This window comes from Acanthochromis polyacanthus, chromosome 7 (assembly GCF_021347895.1).
Source record: "Acanthochromis polyacanthus isolate Apoly-LR-REF ecotype Palm Island chromosome 7, KAUST_Apoly_ChrSc, whole genome shotgun sequence".
Classification (NCBI taxonomy): domain Eukaryota; kingdom Metazoa; phylum Chordata; class Actinopteri; family Pomacentridae; genus Acanthochromis; species Acanthochromis polyacanthus.
In genome coordinates, this window is record NC_067119.1 from 38,031,654 (window position 1) to 38,048,018 (window position 16,365).

Consider the following 16,365-nt stretch of genomic DNA (forward strand, 5'->3'; position numbering starts at 1 on the left):
GTGTCGGACTTGCCAGTACAGCCCGCATACCACTTCGGCATATTGGGGAATGATCTTTTTGCATTCCCCAAGCCAAAGACACAAGAAGAAAGGTGCCGCGTGTGGATTAAACAGTGTGGGAGACCGCATGATCAGCTGAATCCCTCCAAAATCAATAAGAACACCTACGTCTGTTCTAAGGTAAGTTGCTACCTGCAGGTATATACAATTTCAGCCTCCTAGGTCAACAGGGGGCCAGATGGTACCATGTTGAAGTTTGGAGAATGGAGAACACACCTACTCAGTCAAATATTAGGTACCATCTGGCCCCCTGTTGACCTAGGAGGCTAAAATTGTATATACCGACTCACCGGGAGCCCTAGTACTTGTGGTTAAGATTTCGTCCCATTTGGGTAAAAAATGAGGGTGAGGGTCTAATTCCCCTGGCAGAAGGCTCTCAGGGTTTAAAAGTCTGACAAGACCTGTTTTTCCAACATGAACACTTGGTCAGATTTTTCTACTGGGACCCTGGGGCTGATCTTTTAGTATGTTATACTAGGCTATATTTGGAGCTGAACTGTGCTGGTTTGGTGTCTCTATGACCTTCCTGTGACCCCTGGCGCAGGGTCAAGATGTCACATTTTTGGACTATGAAGCCTCACAAATCGGTCATTTTTGCATCAAATGAGCTGAAACTTTTAGGGGTGATTTAGGTGACCTTGTTGAACAATTGATTCGAAGCACAAGTCTCTAGGTCGTTCCTGGAGCTACTTCCGGTTTGGGAGGAGCTAGCAAAACAGTTTCAGTGGATTTAGATTTTAGATGTTTCAGAGGTACCAGATCCCAGGTTTCAGCTCTCTGAGTGTTACAGAAGAGAAATGAGAGCAAAAGAGGGACATTTATGAAAAAACATGTTTTTTTTGGCCCTCATTCCTTCTTCAGGGCCCCTGGAGGTCTGAAACGTGCATGAGCGTTCACATTAGCCTCTGTATATAGAACCTGTGCAGTTTGGTCCAAATTGGTTTAGGATTGTGTGAGATTTTGACCTTTTTAACCCATTTTGAAGCATTTGGACATTAAAGGGTTAATGGTCGAGTGAAAACCCGGCCATGATCGAGCCTCTTTTGAGCTAACTCTCTGAAAAAAAATATGCAAGGTCAGGAGGTGGTCTACTAGGAGCGTGTGCGATTTGGTGTCACTAGACCCAAAAATGACCGAGCAGGAATGTTTTTACATGTCTGAAGGCCTCAGGCTGCATCACTGCTAGCAGGCCTCACTGCTGAAAAACACGGGTTCCCGTGGGGCTAGACCCTGGAAAACAGATACAGTGCTTCATGTGACTGCTCTGAATAGTCCCACACAATATCAGACTTGAATTCCACTGGGAATGACTTTTATGATACTTGTTGCACAAAATGTCTCCTTCATTTGAAGTCTTCTTCCGCGAAGCTGTCAGGCTACTGAACAGGTCTCTGTAGACTCTGTTTTCATATCATCACCACCTCTCCCCCGCAAATACACATGCATGCACGCATCCCCACATACACACACAAGCATACACACATTCATACACACACTGCACTACTGGACTAGGCTCTTTATTCATTTATTCATTCTTTATTCATTTGTTTTATAAAACAATAGATAGAAGTTATATATCAGAGAAAATGAATACATATAAATCATAGATGGAGTATCAACGTCATTCACACACACACACACATATATATATATATATATATATATATGTAATAGATAAGTTATATATCAGAGAAAATTATTATATAAATCACATATAAACTATCAATATAATTCATACATATATATTAAAAAAGATATGTCAGAAAATGATATTATATATATATATATATATATATATATATATAGTTTTATATAGAAATATGTGTTCATTAGTCAGTATTTCGTTTATATATGTATATATAGCGTAATCATATATTGTCTCTTCAAATTATTAAAATAATTGACTTTACTGCCATTATCTGCTCCTCTAACATATATTAGTGTGTGTGTGTGTTTACAGTGTTTGCAAAATACCTGTCTACAGTCGAGCTTAATTTCAGAATATTCTATTACCTATTATTATTATTATTATCTATTATTTCCGCTATGAATATTACTATGTTCAGCACCCCATTGATTTACACCTGCATTTTGTGCATCATGGCGCTAGGTGTGCTGTTTGCATGTTGGACATTGTTTTACACAGACACCACCGAAGAAGAAAGGTGCCGAAGTGCTGCACCTTTTGTTTTGTTTTGTTTTGTTTTTTAAAATTGAAACAGGAGTCTGTTCGCATGAATGTCCAATGGGTTAGGAGTTGTCCATGAGTTTGATATCTTCAATCATGTTAAAAAGTTTTACAGCAGTCCGTTTAGAAATCTGCATTTGTGTATGAAAAACTTCCCAAATATTATAATAAAGCAGACCGGAATCAAACCCGCATCCGAGACCAGCTCTTGTACATGAGCCACCTGCTTAACGTGCTGAGCTATACGGGCATCGGATACCCACTCATCAAAATTATTTAATAAATACCAGCGCACCGGCCCGTCGGTCAAACGGCCGAATAATGTTTACACAAATTTTGGCCCGAAGCCACATCTAATTGCCGGCCCCTGCGAATGCAAAATATAGTGTTGGATTCGCAATGCTTTTACATTAAAAATATAATATACCGATTCAAAATGCCCTATGTAACTCGCTTAAATCTGACCGAGGAGAAACATGACACACGAGGAATATTTGATTGATTAAACGTTCTATTCAGGTGTGATTAAGATTCAGATATGAAAACAAAATCAAACCCGTTTGCAAACAAACACTAACGTTTTTTAATCTCAAATACCCAAATCCTGCAGCAAAAATAAAGGCATCACATTATATATATGGGATGATGTAACGCAAAATATAGCGTTGGATTCGCAACGCTTTTACATTAAAAATATTCGTTTGAAATACGTTCTGAGTGGCATGAAAAGTCCTCCGCTTGAAATACATTGGTTTGAATTTCGTTGTGAGCAACACGTTAAACATGAGAAATCGTGTTGGTGCGCACGTAACCATAGATTAATTTACGTGACAGTTTCACGAATCCTTGTGAGACCGGGTTGGTATTATTTGAGCAAAATAAATACTGGTGATATAGACCCCTTTCACATAACGTATGCATACTTAATTAGGCAGCTGCGCGCGCAGACCCGGTTCAAAACAAAGCCTGTTTACCTGGCCAAGGCGTGATATTGCAAGCACATATTACGCTAAACATGCCTTCTTGTTGTACTGTCGGCTGTCAGAATCGTAGTAAAGCAGATGATATGGCAGCTGTGACAGTGACCAGGTGGAACTTGCTTTGTTACCGCGGCTAAACGTTTGGTTTACTTAATACTGATTTCCGCGTTCTCCGGAGCAGTCGTTACGTTGATATTACAGTTCCTGCTGATATACTGGAGAAGCTCTGAGCCCGTTAGCAGGACAGTGCAGTATGTCAAAGTAGTGCCTGATAACGCATTGAAGGATTACTTTAATACCCAACATGCCGAACCAGGCCAGCAGCAACAGGACAACACACAATCTGCTGCATCCAAACAGCAAGAGGCCGTGTCCGGCAGGCAGCAGGATGCAGCTGTCAGCGGCGGCAGCCCCAAACAACAGCCACCACCGCCTTCTCAAAGCGAGCCCATTGATGCGGGCAAAGCCGAGACGTGCAATTTCCTAAACGCTGTCTTTCTGTTCTTGTTCAGGGAACTCCGAGACACCCCAGTCGTCTGACACTGGCTCACCCATTAAATTAAAGTAGAATGTGGAGGAGCTCCTGCACCGGGTCTGCGCGCGCATACCTTGTGTTAGTAAACACTGCAAGGGGTCTATAGAGATCAGCCCCACTATATGTGAGCAATATCCTGGCGCGCTGTAAACAAACACAAATTTAGCTTAGCAAGAAATGGGCAGACACATGATAATGACAGTTGACATAACATTAATTTAAATGTATATAATACATATCATCTTACCCTGCTGTACAAGAATATTGTTGTTCTTGTATATGATTATTTTTGACGTGAAGTGACAATACATGGGGTGTTTGGCACTTACACTGAGATCTGTGCGCTTTTCACTCTATTTTAACGTCCTCTTCATTTGCACTCCGCCAACATTTAATTTGGTGAATGTAGTTCTCAAAAGCATATTGGAGACCCTTCTGTGTGCTTCTCTCGGGTATTGCTGTAGAATATGTTCAGAAATTTGCACATATCTCCTGAGAAATATCACTCACCGGTACCGCTAAAAACTCCATGGCTGTGTCCGAAATCGCATACTAACGTACTACTCATACTAAGTGTGACGTCAAAATAAGTATGTAGTGCGTTCACATTAGATAGTATGTAAAGATTGAGTATGCGAGAAATACCCGGATGTATACTATATCCGGAAAATTTTTAAGTATGCTCGGTGACCACACCAGTCATACTCAACCTCCCCATAATGCTTTGCGAGCTATCCACCGAAATGCAAGCCTCCGCGGGATATGTGGCCGGACCGCGGCGATTTTTATTTTATTTTATGTGGTTAAGTAGTCATCCTAATCACCCCACAGATTTGAGAAATAGGCGTTTTCTGACCAACGTTTTAAATTTGTCAGACGCCTCACAACGTGCTACTGAATGCTCGCAGCTAGTTGCAGCAGCTCGCTTTGCATACAGAACAAGTAGCAGCTACCTCGAATAGCCTGCAGCTACAACTGAAACGATTCGCATAATCTGGCTAATAACTGCATGAGGAGTGCCGGCTTGAAATTGCCACATTAATTATGCGACTGTTTGTTAGCATAAAATCGACCTGAAGCCGGCATTCAGCCGAGATATTTGATAGCCGTACTTCCGGTTTTTGTCGTCAGAGATTTGAAATGCATTATGGGAAACAGAGTAGTATACTACAGTGTGAACGGTCGGCATTCTAATCATACTTATAGTACGTAGTATACAGTATATACTCATTGAGAATGTAGTATGTAGTACGTTAGTATGCGATTTCGGACACAGCCCATATTTCATGCTAGGAGGGAAAGCTTGACAGGCGTAGCAACAGTAACCAAGGGGGGCGGGGCTTAGCGTAGGGTCAATTCTGTGAAGTCCAAATTTTGATAATACTTTAAGAATGATCATCTCATGGAGTCGAAATCTTTTTCCGCATCTAAACTTAAAGAGTCCAATTTTTGTTCTATACTTTGTCCCATAACATGCAGTGTTTTCCTAATGTTGTCTTTGGTTTGCCTTTGCCTTAAGAAGAATGTTTGGTGTTCATGTACCAGTTCTGGTAGGATTGACTGTATTCTTTTTGACAATATGGAGGTGAAGAGTTAATTTACACATTTGCTGTTTTGTAAGATAGAGCAACTGCCAAAATTAAATGAATAGAGACTTAAGTAACTCATTTATTCTGGGAAGACGAACAAGACAGGGATGTTGCATCTTGCCATTCCTCTTCACCCTGTTTGTAGAACCTCTGAGTCAGTGGATGAGACAGAGACCTGACATACAAGGGACAACACACGTTGCAGTATTTGCTGATGATCTATTAATAAATTTAAAGCAGCCCCCACACACAACCCCAAAAGTATGAAAATGTTAAAAGGATTTGGTTTACTTTGGGGTAAAATGGAATTGGGATGCAAAGCACATCAAATATTTGGGAGTTGTGCTACTTGTGGTCAAGAATTTTTGATGTTAACTATGGATCTCTAATCTAAAAGATAAAATAAGATATACAAAGGTGGAATGTCATTCTGTTTTTGAATTTACACTCCAGGATTGAGTCAGTTAGAATGAATGTGCTTCCAATGCTTTACCTGCTTTCTTGGTCTGCCAGTCAAAATACCACACAAACCATTTAAAGATATCTATAGCAGGGGAAAAGGGCCAGGATTAAATACAAAATTCTGCAGTGAAGAAAAGAAAGGGGTAGGATGGGCATTCCTTTCCTACAAGAATATTTTTTATTCAGCTCAGTTGAGACCTTTAATCTGCTTATATTCACCAACATACATAGCAGGATGGAGGGAATTAGAACTTATGATTATGAAAGAAATACTAATAATGGCCCTATTATCAGGCAGCAAATTACAGGTGAACTGATGGTTTCAGAAGAACTCGTGTCAGTCATTCTTTTGAAATCCTGATGGGAAATTATTAAAATCTGAAAATTCAGAGACTTATCCACAATTGTGAACTGGTGTGTTTATGACTCAAATTTGCACCTTATAAGTATGATAGCAGATTCAGAAAATGGAACTCAGAAAGGTTTAACAAACTAACATTCCTTTGTACGTGGGGCTTTCCAGAGCTTTGAAGCACTACATAATAAATACGTATTGTGTTCAGATGACTTTGCAGATGCTTGCAGGTCAGACATTACTTTAACCAAAACCCACAAGTAGTACAGGGTTTCAGGGCGGGGTTTCAGGGCTCTTGCCCTGAGTGTTTTTATCATAACTTAAGTCTGGATCATGCAACAAAATTGTATCAAATCTTTATAATGGCATTGAAACAAGACAACACAGAATAAATAAAGAGGAAATGGGAAAGAGAAGGAAACGTTTTGATATCTGTTGAGAGTTTGGAGAAAATATATCAGCTGATATCATTAGCGGGTCACATGACAGGCACTTTAAACTAGTCCTTTAGAGGCTTCTAACCAACATGGCTTCGGTCACAAACTTTCTCTTTTATTACAAATACAGTCCAGAGAAAAATATTTCTGAAAAATTTGAGGTGAGACATAAGCTATGCAGTTGCTAAATCTTTCCTCATTTTAGCTCGACAAAGTCTAGTTTTATTTACAAATATACAAAAGTTTCATGAGGCGTCAGACCTCCACTGTGTGCACCAAGTAGCAGAGACCTCAACTTTATGAAAATAAGATGCAGGGAGCTAGTGAGCACTGCGACACTCCATTGCTGGAAATGCAAGCAGAATGTGGGGAGTTTCACATAAACAATGAATAGAAAGTGTTAAACAGATCTTGTGGCTTCATACCATAAGGGGGAAGGAGAACAAGATAGCAGATGGAGATGGTAGTTTAACATTAGAATGCACTGTGGGAAGAAGATAAGCCAGTGGTCTTATGCTCACTCCAGTGTTTTGCTGTAAACCCTGTGTCCAGGTATTCATATGAACTCTTTGACATGTAGGACTTAAACATTGTGTTGCAAATCACTTACACCCCTTCATGGCAATGTTATTTTAAGGTGATACTGGCCTCGTTCTGCGTGTACACATTATTCTGGGAATGGTTTGAGGAATGTGACCAAGAGTTACAGTAGCTGACTCAACCTCCAAGTTCCCCAGATCTCTGACTAATAAAGCATCTGTGGTATGTGTTAGAAGAACAAGTCTGGACTACAGCACCTCCTAGGACCTGAAGAATCTTCTGCCAGAGTTTAGGTCCCAGCATTGATGCTGTTTTTGATATTTTTCAGGAAATTTATAGGAGTATGTATTATACTCCTAGAAAATGTTCAAAACTTATCAATGGTACATACACCACTAACCTATTAATTGCTGTGTTTTGTTTGCCTTATTGTCATATGTCATGTTGATAAGGGAAAAAAGACAGTTAGGCGAATTAGTCCTGCATACACCATTCTGCTTGCCCTAAATACACAATAGGAAAACAGATGTGGAATAATCCACCACTGAAAATAGTTTTGTCACCACATCGAATTTATCTTTTCCTACTGTTGAATAATTTTGACAAAAAAAACACAGTAGTTTTAGGAAAATACAGTGCCTTATTGGAAAAATTCATTTTGGAGACATGTTTTGAAGAGTTACATCATCCATAGGAGCCAATTAAATTAAGGTTCACAGTAACAGAGTAAGGAACTTAGGTCCTGAGAGATTGACTAACACTTGAATAATTTCCTTGCATTGGTTAGTAATAATTTAATAAAATATCGAGACAGAAACAAGTCGTGTTCCTTCCATGTATCAGCACAATCGTATTAATTATACCATTCTTCGTGTCTGTGTGTTTATACGTTCAGGCCAACGATGCCTCAGGAAACACGTGGAACTGGCTGTACTTCATCCCCCTCATCATCATTGGTTCCTTCTTCATGCTCAACCTGGTGCTTGGTGTGCTGTCGGGGTAAGTACAAATTGTGAGCGTGGCTTGAGAAATTTAGCACACTGCCGGAAATTTCCCAGTGGAATTATAGTAAAATACTGGGAGCTATATTTGTAATTTTGCTGTACTTCTACAGTGTCACTACTGAGTTAATTTAAATGTTCAATTACTGAAGAATTTATTATGATTTTCTACTGTACAATGTGAAGTTTACCATAAAAGACTTGAAGCTCTGGTCACCAACGTTTTACTGTATTTTTACAGAATTGTGACTGTCATTTGTTTAAACAGTTAATTACAGTGAAATTTATTTCTGTCCTTTACTGTAGAATGTGACGCCTACAGTAAAATACTGGCAGCTGTGGTCACCAATATTTTGTTGTATTTTTACAGTGAAGTATCACGTTTAATTTTAACATTTAATTCCTGAAATCTAAAAATTATCCAATTCTGCTCAACATTTTGTAGTTTCCTAAAGATTGGGCAGTGCAAAGACACCAGAGACAGAGTACAACACACAACAAGAAATGCCGAAATAACCAAGACACAAATGTAAACTTTCTGGATAGTTGTGCAAAAACTTTTGTTCAGTGAAACAGAACCAATATAACAAGGTTAAATACAATGCAGAACAGCCTTGCTGTCAATGCCTTAAAATGGCATTTTGTGAGTTGATTAGGACAAGAGTGAAAACTGAGCAGAGAGAGAAAAAGAGAGAGAGAGATGGAGAGAAAATGAGAAGTAAACAACAGGATAGAGGAGCATTTCAAAGGAAGAGTAAATTGACTAACTTTTATGAAGTGTTTGCGCTTTTGAGTTTAAACTCAATGAAGCACCTACAACAAACCACAAGATCAGGGAATATAAGAACTCACATAAAGCAACATCAAGTTAAAACAGTTTTTTTGTTTTGAACTGTAAAAGAAGTAGCACTTGAATGACAGTTCACAATATAAATTTGTTTTTAATACAGTTACTTCTGAATTATGGAATATACCTTTTCTCAAGTGACCAAATCAAAATGAATAAATAATAAACATACTTGTCATCCATCCATCTACTGTCGTCCCCTTATCTGGGGTCGGGTTGCGGAGGCATCAGATGAAGCAAATCATTTCATACGTCCCTCTCCTGGCCAATGCCTTCCATTTCTTCCTGGGGCATCCCTAGGCATTCTAAGGCCGGATGAGATACATAATCCATCCACCAAGTTCTGGGTCTACCCCGTGGTCTCCTCAGAAAACCTCCAAAGGAAGTCACACAGGAAGCATCCGAATCAGATGTCTGAACCACCTTAACTGGCTTATTTCTATGCAGAGGAGCAGCAGCTTTACCCCGAGCTCCCTTCGGATGTCTGAGCTTCTCACTCTATCTCTAAGTCTAAGTCCAGTCACCCTACAGAGGAAACTCATTTCGTCAGTTTGGACCAGCAAACTTGTTCTTTCCATCACTATTCATGACCATAGATGAGGGGCTGAAATGTGGATTGACTGGCAAAACGAGACTTCAGCTTACAACTTGTGCCCTCTTAACCACATAGTTCCAGTACAATACATCTATTACTGCTGATGCTGCACCAAGCCTCCTATCCATCTCAGGCTCAATTTTCCTGCCACTCATGAACAAGATCCTGAGATACTTAAACTCCTTGCTCCTTTGCTTGGGGCAGCACCACCCAACCAACCCAGAGGGAGCGATCCACTGGTTTCTAGCAGAGAATCCAGGGCTTGGACTTGGAGGTGCTGACCTGTATCCCAGCAACTTCACCCTCAGCTGCAAACTGCTCCAGTGCATGCTGAAAGTCATGCTCTGATGAAAACAACAGCACCAAGTCATCTGCTTAAAACAGTGATGCGATTCTGAGGTCCCCACACCTGACACCCTCCTCACTCCAGCTGTGCCTTGAGATCCTGTCTATGAACACCACAACAAGGATCATTGAGTCCAGCACCAACAGGAAACATGTCTGACTTGTCGAGAATGGAAACACAGCGCTCACTTTGGTTGGGACCAAATGGCTTGTAACAACCAGCCCAGTACCCCCATACTCTCGCAGTACACTCCGCAATGCCCATAAGGCTTTTCTGAATCCAGAAAACACATAAACTGGCTTGTTAAACTCCCATGACCCTCTCAGTGGTTCTGCAAGAGTAAACTTTCTCTTGGGGGCTGAGCAATGTGATTCACTGATAACTGGCACACACACCCTCTCCTGTCCTCCTTTTTGAAAATGGGAACCACCACCCCGATCTGCCACTCCACATGCACCATACCCAATGTCCATGGCCGTTTCTCAACTCTAAGTATGCAAGTCCGTACTCGCATATCAACTCCATGCAGAAGGATCCCAGGCCTAGGCCAGGATGCGAATCAAGGATCTTGAAGCTGCAAGGCAACAGTGCTAACCGTCGGGCCACTGTGCAGCCCACTTTTATGATAGATAAATAAATAATAATGATAAATTGTGCTGAAGTTTTTTTCTTAGTTTTTGGTATTTTTTGATACTATTTTTTAGCATTATTCTGTTGTTTTGTTCTGTTTACAATTTTCGTTTGCACGTTGTTATTATTCTCACAACTTTATCAAGCTTCCTGAGGAGAATAGAGCATGGCTTTAATAGTGAGAATTCAGTACTCAACTGAAAGATGACACCTGCTCACTTGAATGAATGTTCTAGTGTGGGGCTGGCTTGTGATTGATAAGTGGCTACCATACCACTATGAGTCAGATTCTCTAGTGAGATACACCGCTTGTTTGTTTTGTCTGGTTTCAAAAGAACAACATGGCAATAGCAAAATTCAAACTCGACACTTCAAAATGGTCGTTCGCAATCCAATGATGGCATCACTATATGTCATAGTCCACCATAAGTGTTTGGGATTGTTTCCCCTCCTGAGAAGTGGTTTATAAAACCTAATTGCTCTCTGAGACACCAGTTTCCAGAGACAGGAGCATTCTTTCGATGGGATGTTTGGTGATTGGAGGGGCTGCCTTCTTTATTTAATAATTCCTGTGATGAAGTAAGTTTTCTGCCATCTTATTGAAGAAATGGGATTTATTAATCTCCTCATAATGTGCTTATCTGATGTCTACATGATCCTATTTTGGATACAACTGATCCACTGTCAATGTACTGTCCATTTACAAACCTTTACTCTAACAATGCATGGTTTGCTGCTGAGAATGCTCCTCTTTGCTTAAAATAGCAATCTGATTTCTTACAATTTCACTTTCTTCTGATGTTTCCCACTATCACGATGCCACTTAATGAGACAATGATTTGCTGGAAACACAAGGCAGTCATATTTCTAGGTGAACAGTGGCTACGGGTTTATTTAGTTCGCCAAGCCTTTAAACGAGTCAGTCAAATCTACCTCAGTGTCATCTGAACCCTGCTGCAATGGACTAACTGGAGTACAACTCAAGTAAATCCAACCTTTTGTACAAAAAACTCCTCAAACTTTCTGATTGTTTCCAGGTTTACATGAAAATGATGTGCAACAGTGAGCAGTGTACTGTAGCAGAAACTTGAAGAGAATTTGGGTGTGCTTCTACAAAAAAGCATATTTTAATTGGTTGGTCAAACAGTTTCTGAAGGAGAAAAATTTGTGTACTGTAAGCATCTCAAAGCTAACTAACTCATTTTACTGTGCTCATATTGACACTTACGTGTCAGTTTGCATGTGTGTCAATAATCAGTGTGAATGTGTGACTGAAAACTGCTGCAACGATGGCAAATCCTAACTGCCACAATTTCACACATACTGTACACTCCAGAAACCAACATATGGATGCACTGCACAAACATCACACAGAGAAAGATTCATAGCCACAAAATTTGATTTAGAGACAATGGCAGAGATGCACAGAAAGACGCACACACGCACGCACGCACGCACGCACGCACGCACGCACGCACGCACGCACACACACACACACACACACAAACAAACACAGGATGGCAGGCAGAGAGTGACTGCAATGCAGAACAGAGCTTCCCCCTTCACTGTGTGGGAGACACACCAATCACTGAGTGGTGGGGGTGGACTGGAGATCCTTCGCTCTGTTATTTCAGTCTTTCTTCAGAGGTCTTTCTGTCTCCTTCCACCTCTTTTTTTCTTCTGTTATTTTACCTCCCCTTCTTTGCAGTTTTTCCTGCTTATCTCATTTCCCACTCAGTTTGTTTAAATGGGCATGAAATAATCCTATTTTACTTTGAAAGCAACAGAGGGGCTATGGAGGTATTATATTATCAGCTTTAAAAATGCACAAACATGTTTTGAAATAGTACAAAAGGATGTGTTAGTAGCTATGATAAGGATAACATTGAGTATTCTCAGAAATAAATGATTTAGTCATTGTTAAATTTGAATGCTATTTTTTTTCCTGTCTGATGATAGAATCATGTCATTAAAACTCTATGTACTGGGTATGTTCAACACACTCTTTCACATCACATATTCATTTTGTTCTCTGGCTTCTGTTGACTGGCCTTTATTGCTTTCTCACCATGCACAGAGTAGATGTTGTTTATAAAGGGGGGAATATTAATAGTGTCAAAGTCTGCTGTGCTGCACGAGGTTGCTTTTTAACTCAGATATTGAAGAATTGCCTCCTAGCTCCTTTGTCCATTGTGTCAATGCACTAATCTTTAGTTTGTGACTTATTTACTTATATTTACTATCAGCCCTGTGTGTCCTCTGAGGTAGTTTGTGTTGGTGTTTCATATTCAGCCACTTTAGTTCGCTGGTCCTCATTTAGGTTGTTTGCTTAGTTCCTTCCCCTCACCTACTCCCCTGGGTTACTTTGTGTCCTTATATCAGCACTCTTATTTCCGCTCATATATTCTTCGACATGAATACTATCGCCATCGAGATTCATGTCTGCTCTTGGGTCCAAATCCGAACCATGCCATTCTTATTATTAACCTTAATTTAAAAAAAATGTCAGGGAATGGTTACCTTGCTTGTTACTTTTAGAATGACTGAGGCGCTGTCTCAATAGATTCTTTCACAAATTCTGTAACAACGTTTTTAGCTTGCATTGTAATAAAGCAGAGGTTGCTGGTTAACCGGTTAACACTAATCAGACCAGATATAGGTACAGTGAACATTCTGCTGCTGAATTTTGCACCACACAGACCTTTCCTGAATATTACTGGACAAACTATAAATAAATTTAAAGGACAAAGCTTCTTGACTTATTTGCTGTAAAAATAATAATAAATTAGAATTCCAACAGCACAGAAATGGTAGTTCCTTACTTTGTCGAGTGCATGCACAGTAAAACAGTTTCTTACCTTTTTTTCTGATCTGTAGCTTCACATATTTGTTGAATCATTGTATGCTGTAAACTATTTTCACTGTAAAGAGTCTTTTTAGTTAATAAGATTCAGTGAATGTCTGGGCTTTACTTCTCAGTATACATCTCTTCTCATATACAAATCAGCACATGGCATCTAATAACATCCACTGATATGCAAGCTTTTAGGCTACTTTACACTGAAACAAGTTTGAAGAACAGATGTTATTTCTGTGACAGTTCCAGTTATTTGTCATCTCTGAGCCAAGTGTCCTCTATCATACTTTACAGCTCTGCATCTGAGCAATACCCTGAGATGTTGTATTATCTGGTGTCTTTTTGCTGGTCTGCCATGCCAAACACACCTTCCTTCTTGCTTGCACAATATGATTGAATGAGGTCATAATAATTCAAAGTACGTTTGCAGTCACAAAAATGCTTCACACTTTCGTTGCTTCATTTTGTCTGTCTGGTCTTGGTAATGTTATCGAGTCACCCTATATTTAAAGGCTATAGTCCAAGTGTAGTAAACAGTCACTTGTATCAACTTCAAATCTTTCTTGATTTTGTGAAGTCAAAGTCACCAGACACATAGTGAGAGTCTGATTTGAATGCATGTCATGTGGTGACTTGTCCTCTAAACTGTTCAGAGATGAAAGGAGGACCTCATTCCATGAAGGCAGATAGTAACTTGTTGTGTCAACATGAGACGAACAGTTCAGATCTCACACGGTTTGAGGACACTGATTCCCAGTCATCTGCTGGAAGCCAGCCTGTTGTATACTTGTCAGCAGTGGAGTGCTCCAGGATCTGTGCATGTCTGTCAGATTTCATAAACATTTCTTGCCTCTTGTTTGTGTGTACAGGGAGTTTGCAAAGGAGAGAGAGCGTGTGGAGAAGAGACAAGAGTTCCTGAAGCTCCGCAGACAACAGCAAATAGAGAGAGAGTTAACTGGGTACCTGGAGTGGATCTGCAAAGCAGGTCAGAGGCACATATATAGACACACCTTTGGGTGACACATATAGGTTCAGCAATAGCTAATAATTACAGCTAGATCACAAATAAAAACCTTACAGTTTTGATTCAGGTGTGCTATTTTTGTTGCAGAGGAGGTGATGCTGGCTGAGGAAGACAAGAATGCAGGGGAGAAATCTCTGGATGGAGCATGGTACAAAAGGAAACACAACAACTCTGGTGAGGACTGCCATCTTGAGAATGTCTTGTGAAGGAGTGGAGGGAAAACAGCCTGTCATTTTACATTTTGGAACCACCTTAAAATAGTCATTTGTTTCGCTTATTTATTATTTTCACTGCTTATGTTGCATGGTACTTTATAACCATCATCTGTCTATGCATTACTGCCATCTACAGCACAAAATTGGAGCTTGTTTTTCCCATGCTCATAGCGTACAGAATACAACAAAAGTGAGTACACCCCTGTAGAATGTCACTTAAGTGTCAAATGTATTGTAGAATAGAATAGAATAGAATAGAAGAATAGAATAGAATGACTTTATTGATCCCCGAAGGGAAACTCAATGTATTGTATCGCCGTGCAGCATTTGCATAATTTCGAAGATGATAAGTGTCCTAGCTGTTCCTATTTAAAATTACAACTAAGTAAGAACTGAGATTCAAATCCTTTATTTTATTGTATTTTGACCTTTAATGTTATGACAGACTCAATCTTCCTTGGTACAGAAGCATATATTCTGCCATTCTTTGCAGACAGTTTTTTTCCTGTGGCACTCTGCTCTATACCATTAGGGTATCTATTTGATACCCCTACGGTGTTTTGTTGGATTCAAGGGAGTACTCAGTGTGCTGCTGATGGGAAGAGACCTTAACTGTGTAATATCACACCAAATGGATAAACAGCCTCCCTCTAAAACTCCCCTCTCTAAAATGAACAGAAGTGAGTCTTGTAGATACAGAGATATGGAGAAGCAAGTTTCCAAGATTTTACTTTTGACTCAAGCAGACACTCGTTATACTCCAGGATTGATTTATTTATTTATTTTTACCCCTGAGGCTCATTTACATAGAATAGAGAATACTGTACAATGTACATATAATATACTGCCTAGTACTGTCTGTGCTCATGCCTCTGTTGCACTGAAGTAGGATATAGGCCGTACATAAACTTCAAAACATCGGAGACTTAATGCTTCCCTCTTTAATGATTAAAAAAATGTATCTCTTTTGCCATAGCAGAGCTCAAGCAATATCTGGACATCAGTACTACAACCAAATTGTCTCTTCCTGTTGAGCTGTGCTAAAGCTTACATTAGGGGTTGTGTTATTTAATTCACTGGTGCTAAAAATAGACAGAAAGAAGTGAAACAGAGAGAATTGGAAGAAAAAATAAAAGAGTTAGAAAATGAACACAAACAAACTGTGTCACAAACCCTTGTAAATATGCTAAATACAACTCACAGAGAACTTAGTAGTTTACTGTCAGATAGATAGAGGGTAGTCTAAGATTCACCAATAAAAATATCATGAAGATTGCAATAGAGCCAACAGATTATTAACAATCTTATAATATACGTCCGGGCGCTGGGAGACAGCAGCCTTTGCAGCAGCTCCGACTCAACTTTCTCCTTTTTGTGTACTTTTTCTCCTCTATTGTTATTATTTTATTATTATTATTATTATTTTTTTGGACTCATCTGAGTTTAATTCCGCAACGTTTTAGGTGTGGTACTTCTGGTGGAATTTCGTTGATCACAACGGAACTTTTCTTTGTTTACAATGCTCACGTACACATGCGAGGAACTTCTGCAGCACTGTAATGGAGCCGGTTGCCTCTCTGCACGCATACCTGAGGAGATCTGGAGGGCTACTCGCAGAGGGAAGAAAGCCGGCTCCAAAGTCAAAGAGAGGATCAAGAGGGACAGGAGATTTAAACCTTTTCTCCCATCGATCATTATGGGGAA

The 16,365-nt window shown here is 39.8% G+C and overlaps 1 protein-coding gene across 12 annotated transcripts in view; it reads left to right on the forward strand.

Moving 5' to 3' along the window:
* Positions 1-16,365, forward strand: part of LOC110964507 (voltage-dependent N-type calcium channel subunit alpha-1B-like) — a 252,634-nt gene that overhangs the window by 103,730 nt on the left and 132,539 nt on the right. For 11 of the 12 annotated variants that reach the window (XM_051950632.1, XM_051950642.1, XM_051950638.1 and 8 more), the window contains 3 exons: positions 8,042-8,145; positions 14,292-14,407; positions 14,534-14,620. In XM_051950632.1, coding sequence (XP_051806592.1) covers positions 8,042-8,145; positions 14,292-14,407; positions 14,534-14,620 — 307 coding nt within the window. Of the gene's footprint in view, positions 1-8,041; positions 8,146-14,291; positions 14,408-14,533; positions 14,621-14,812; positions 14,852-16,365 lie in introns of those variants that run through there. The other variant, XM_051950641.1, reaches the window with a different exon arrangement.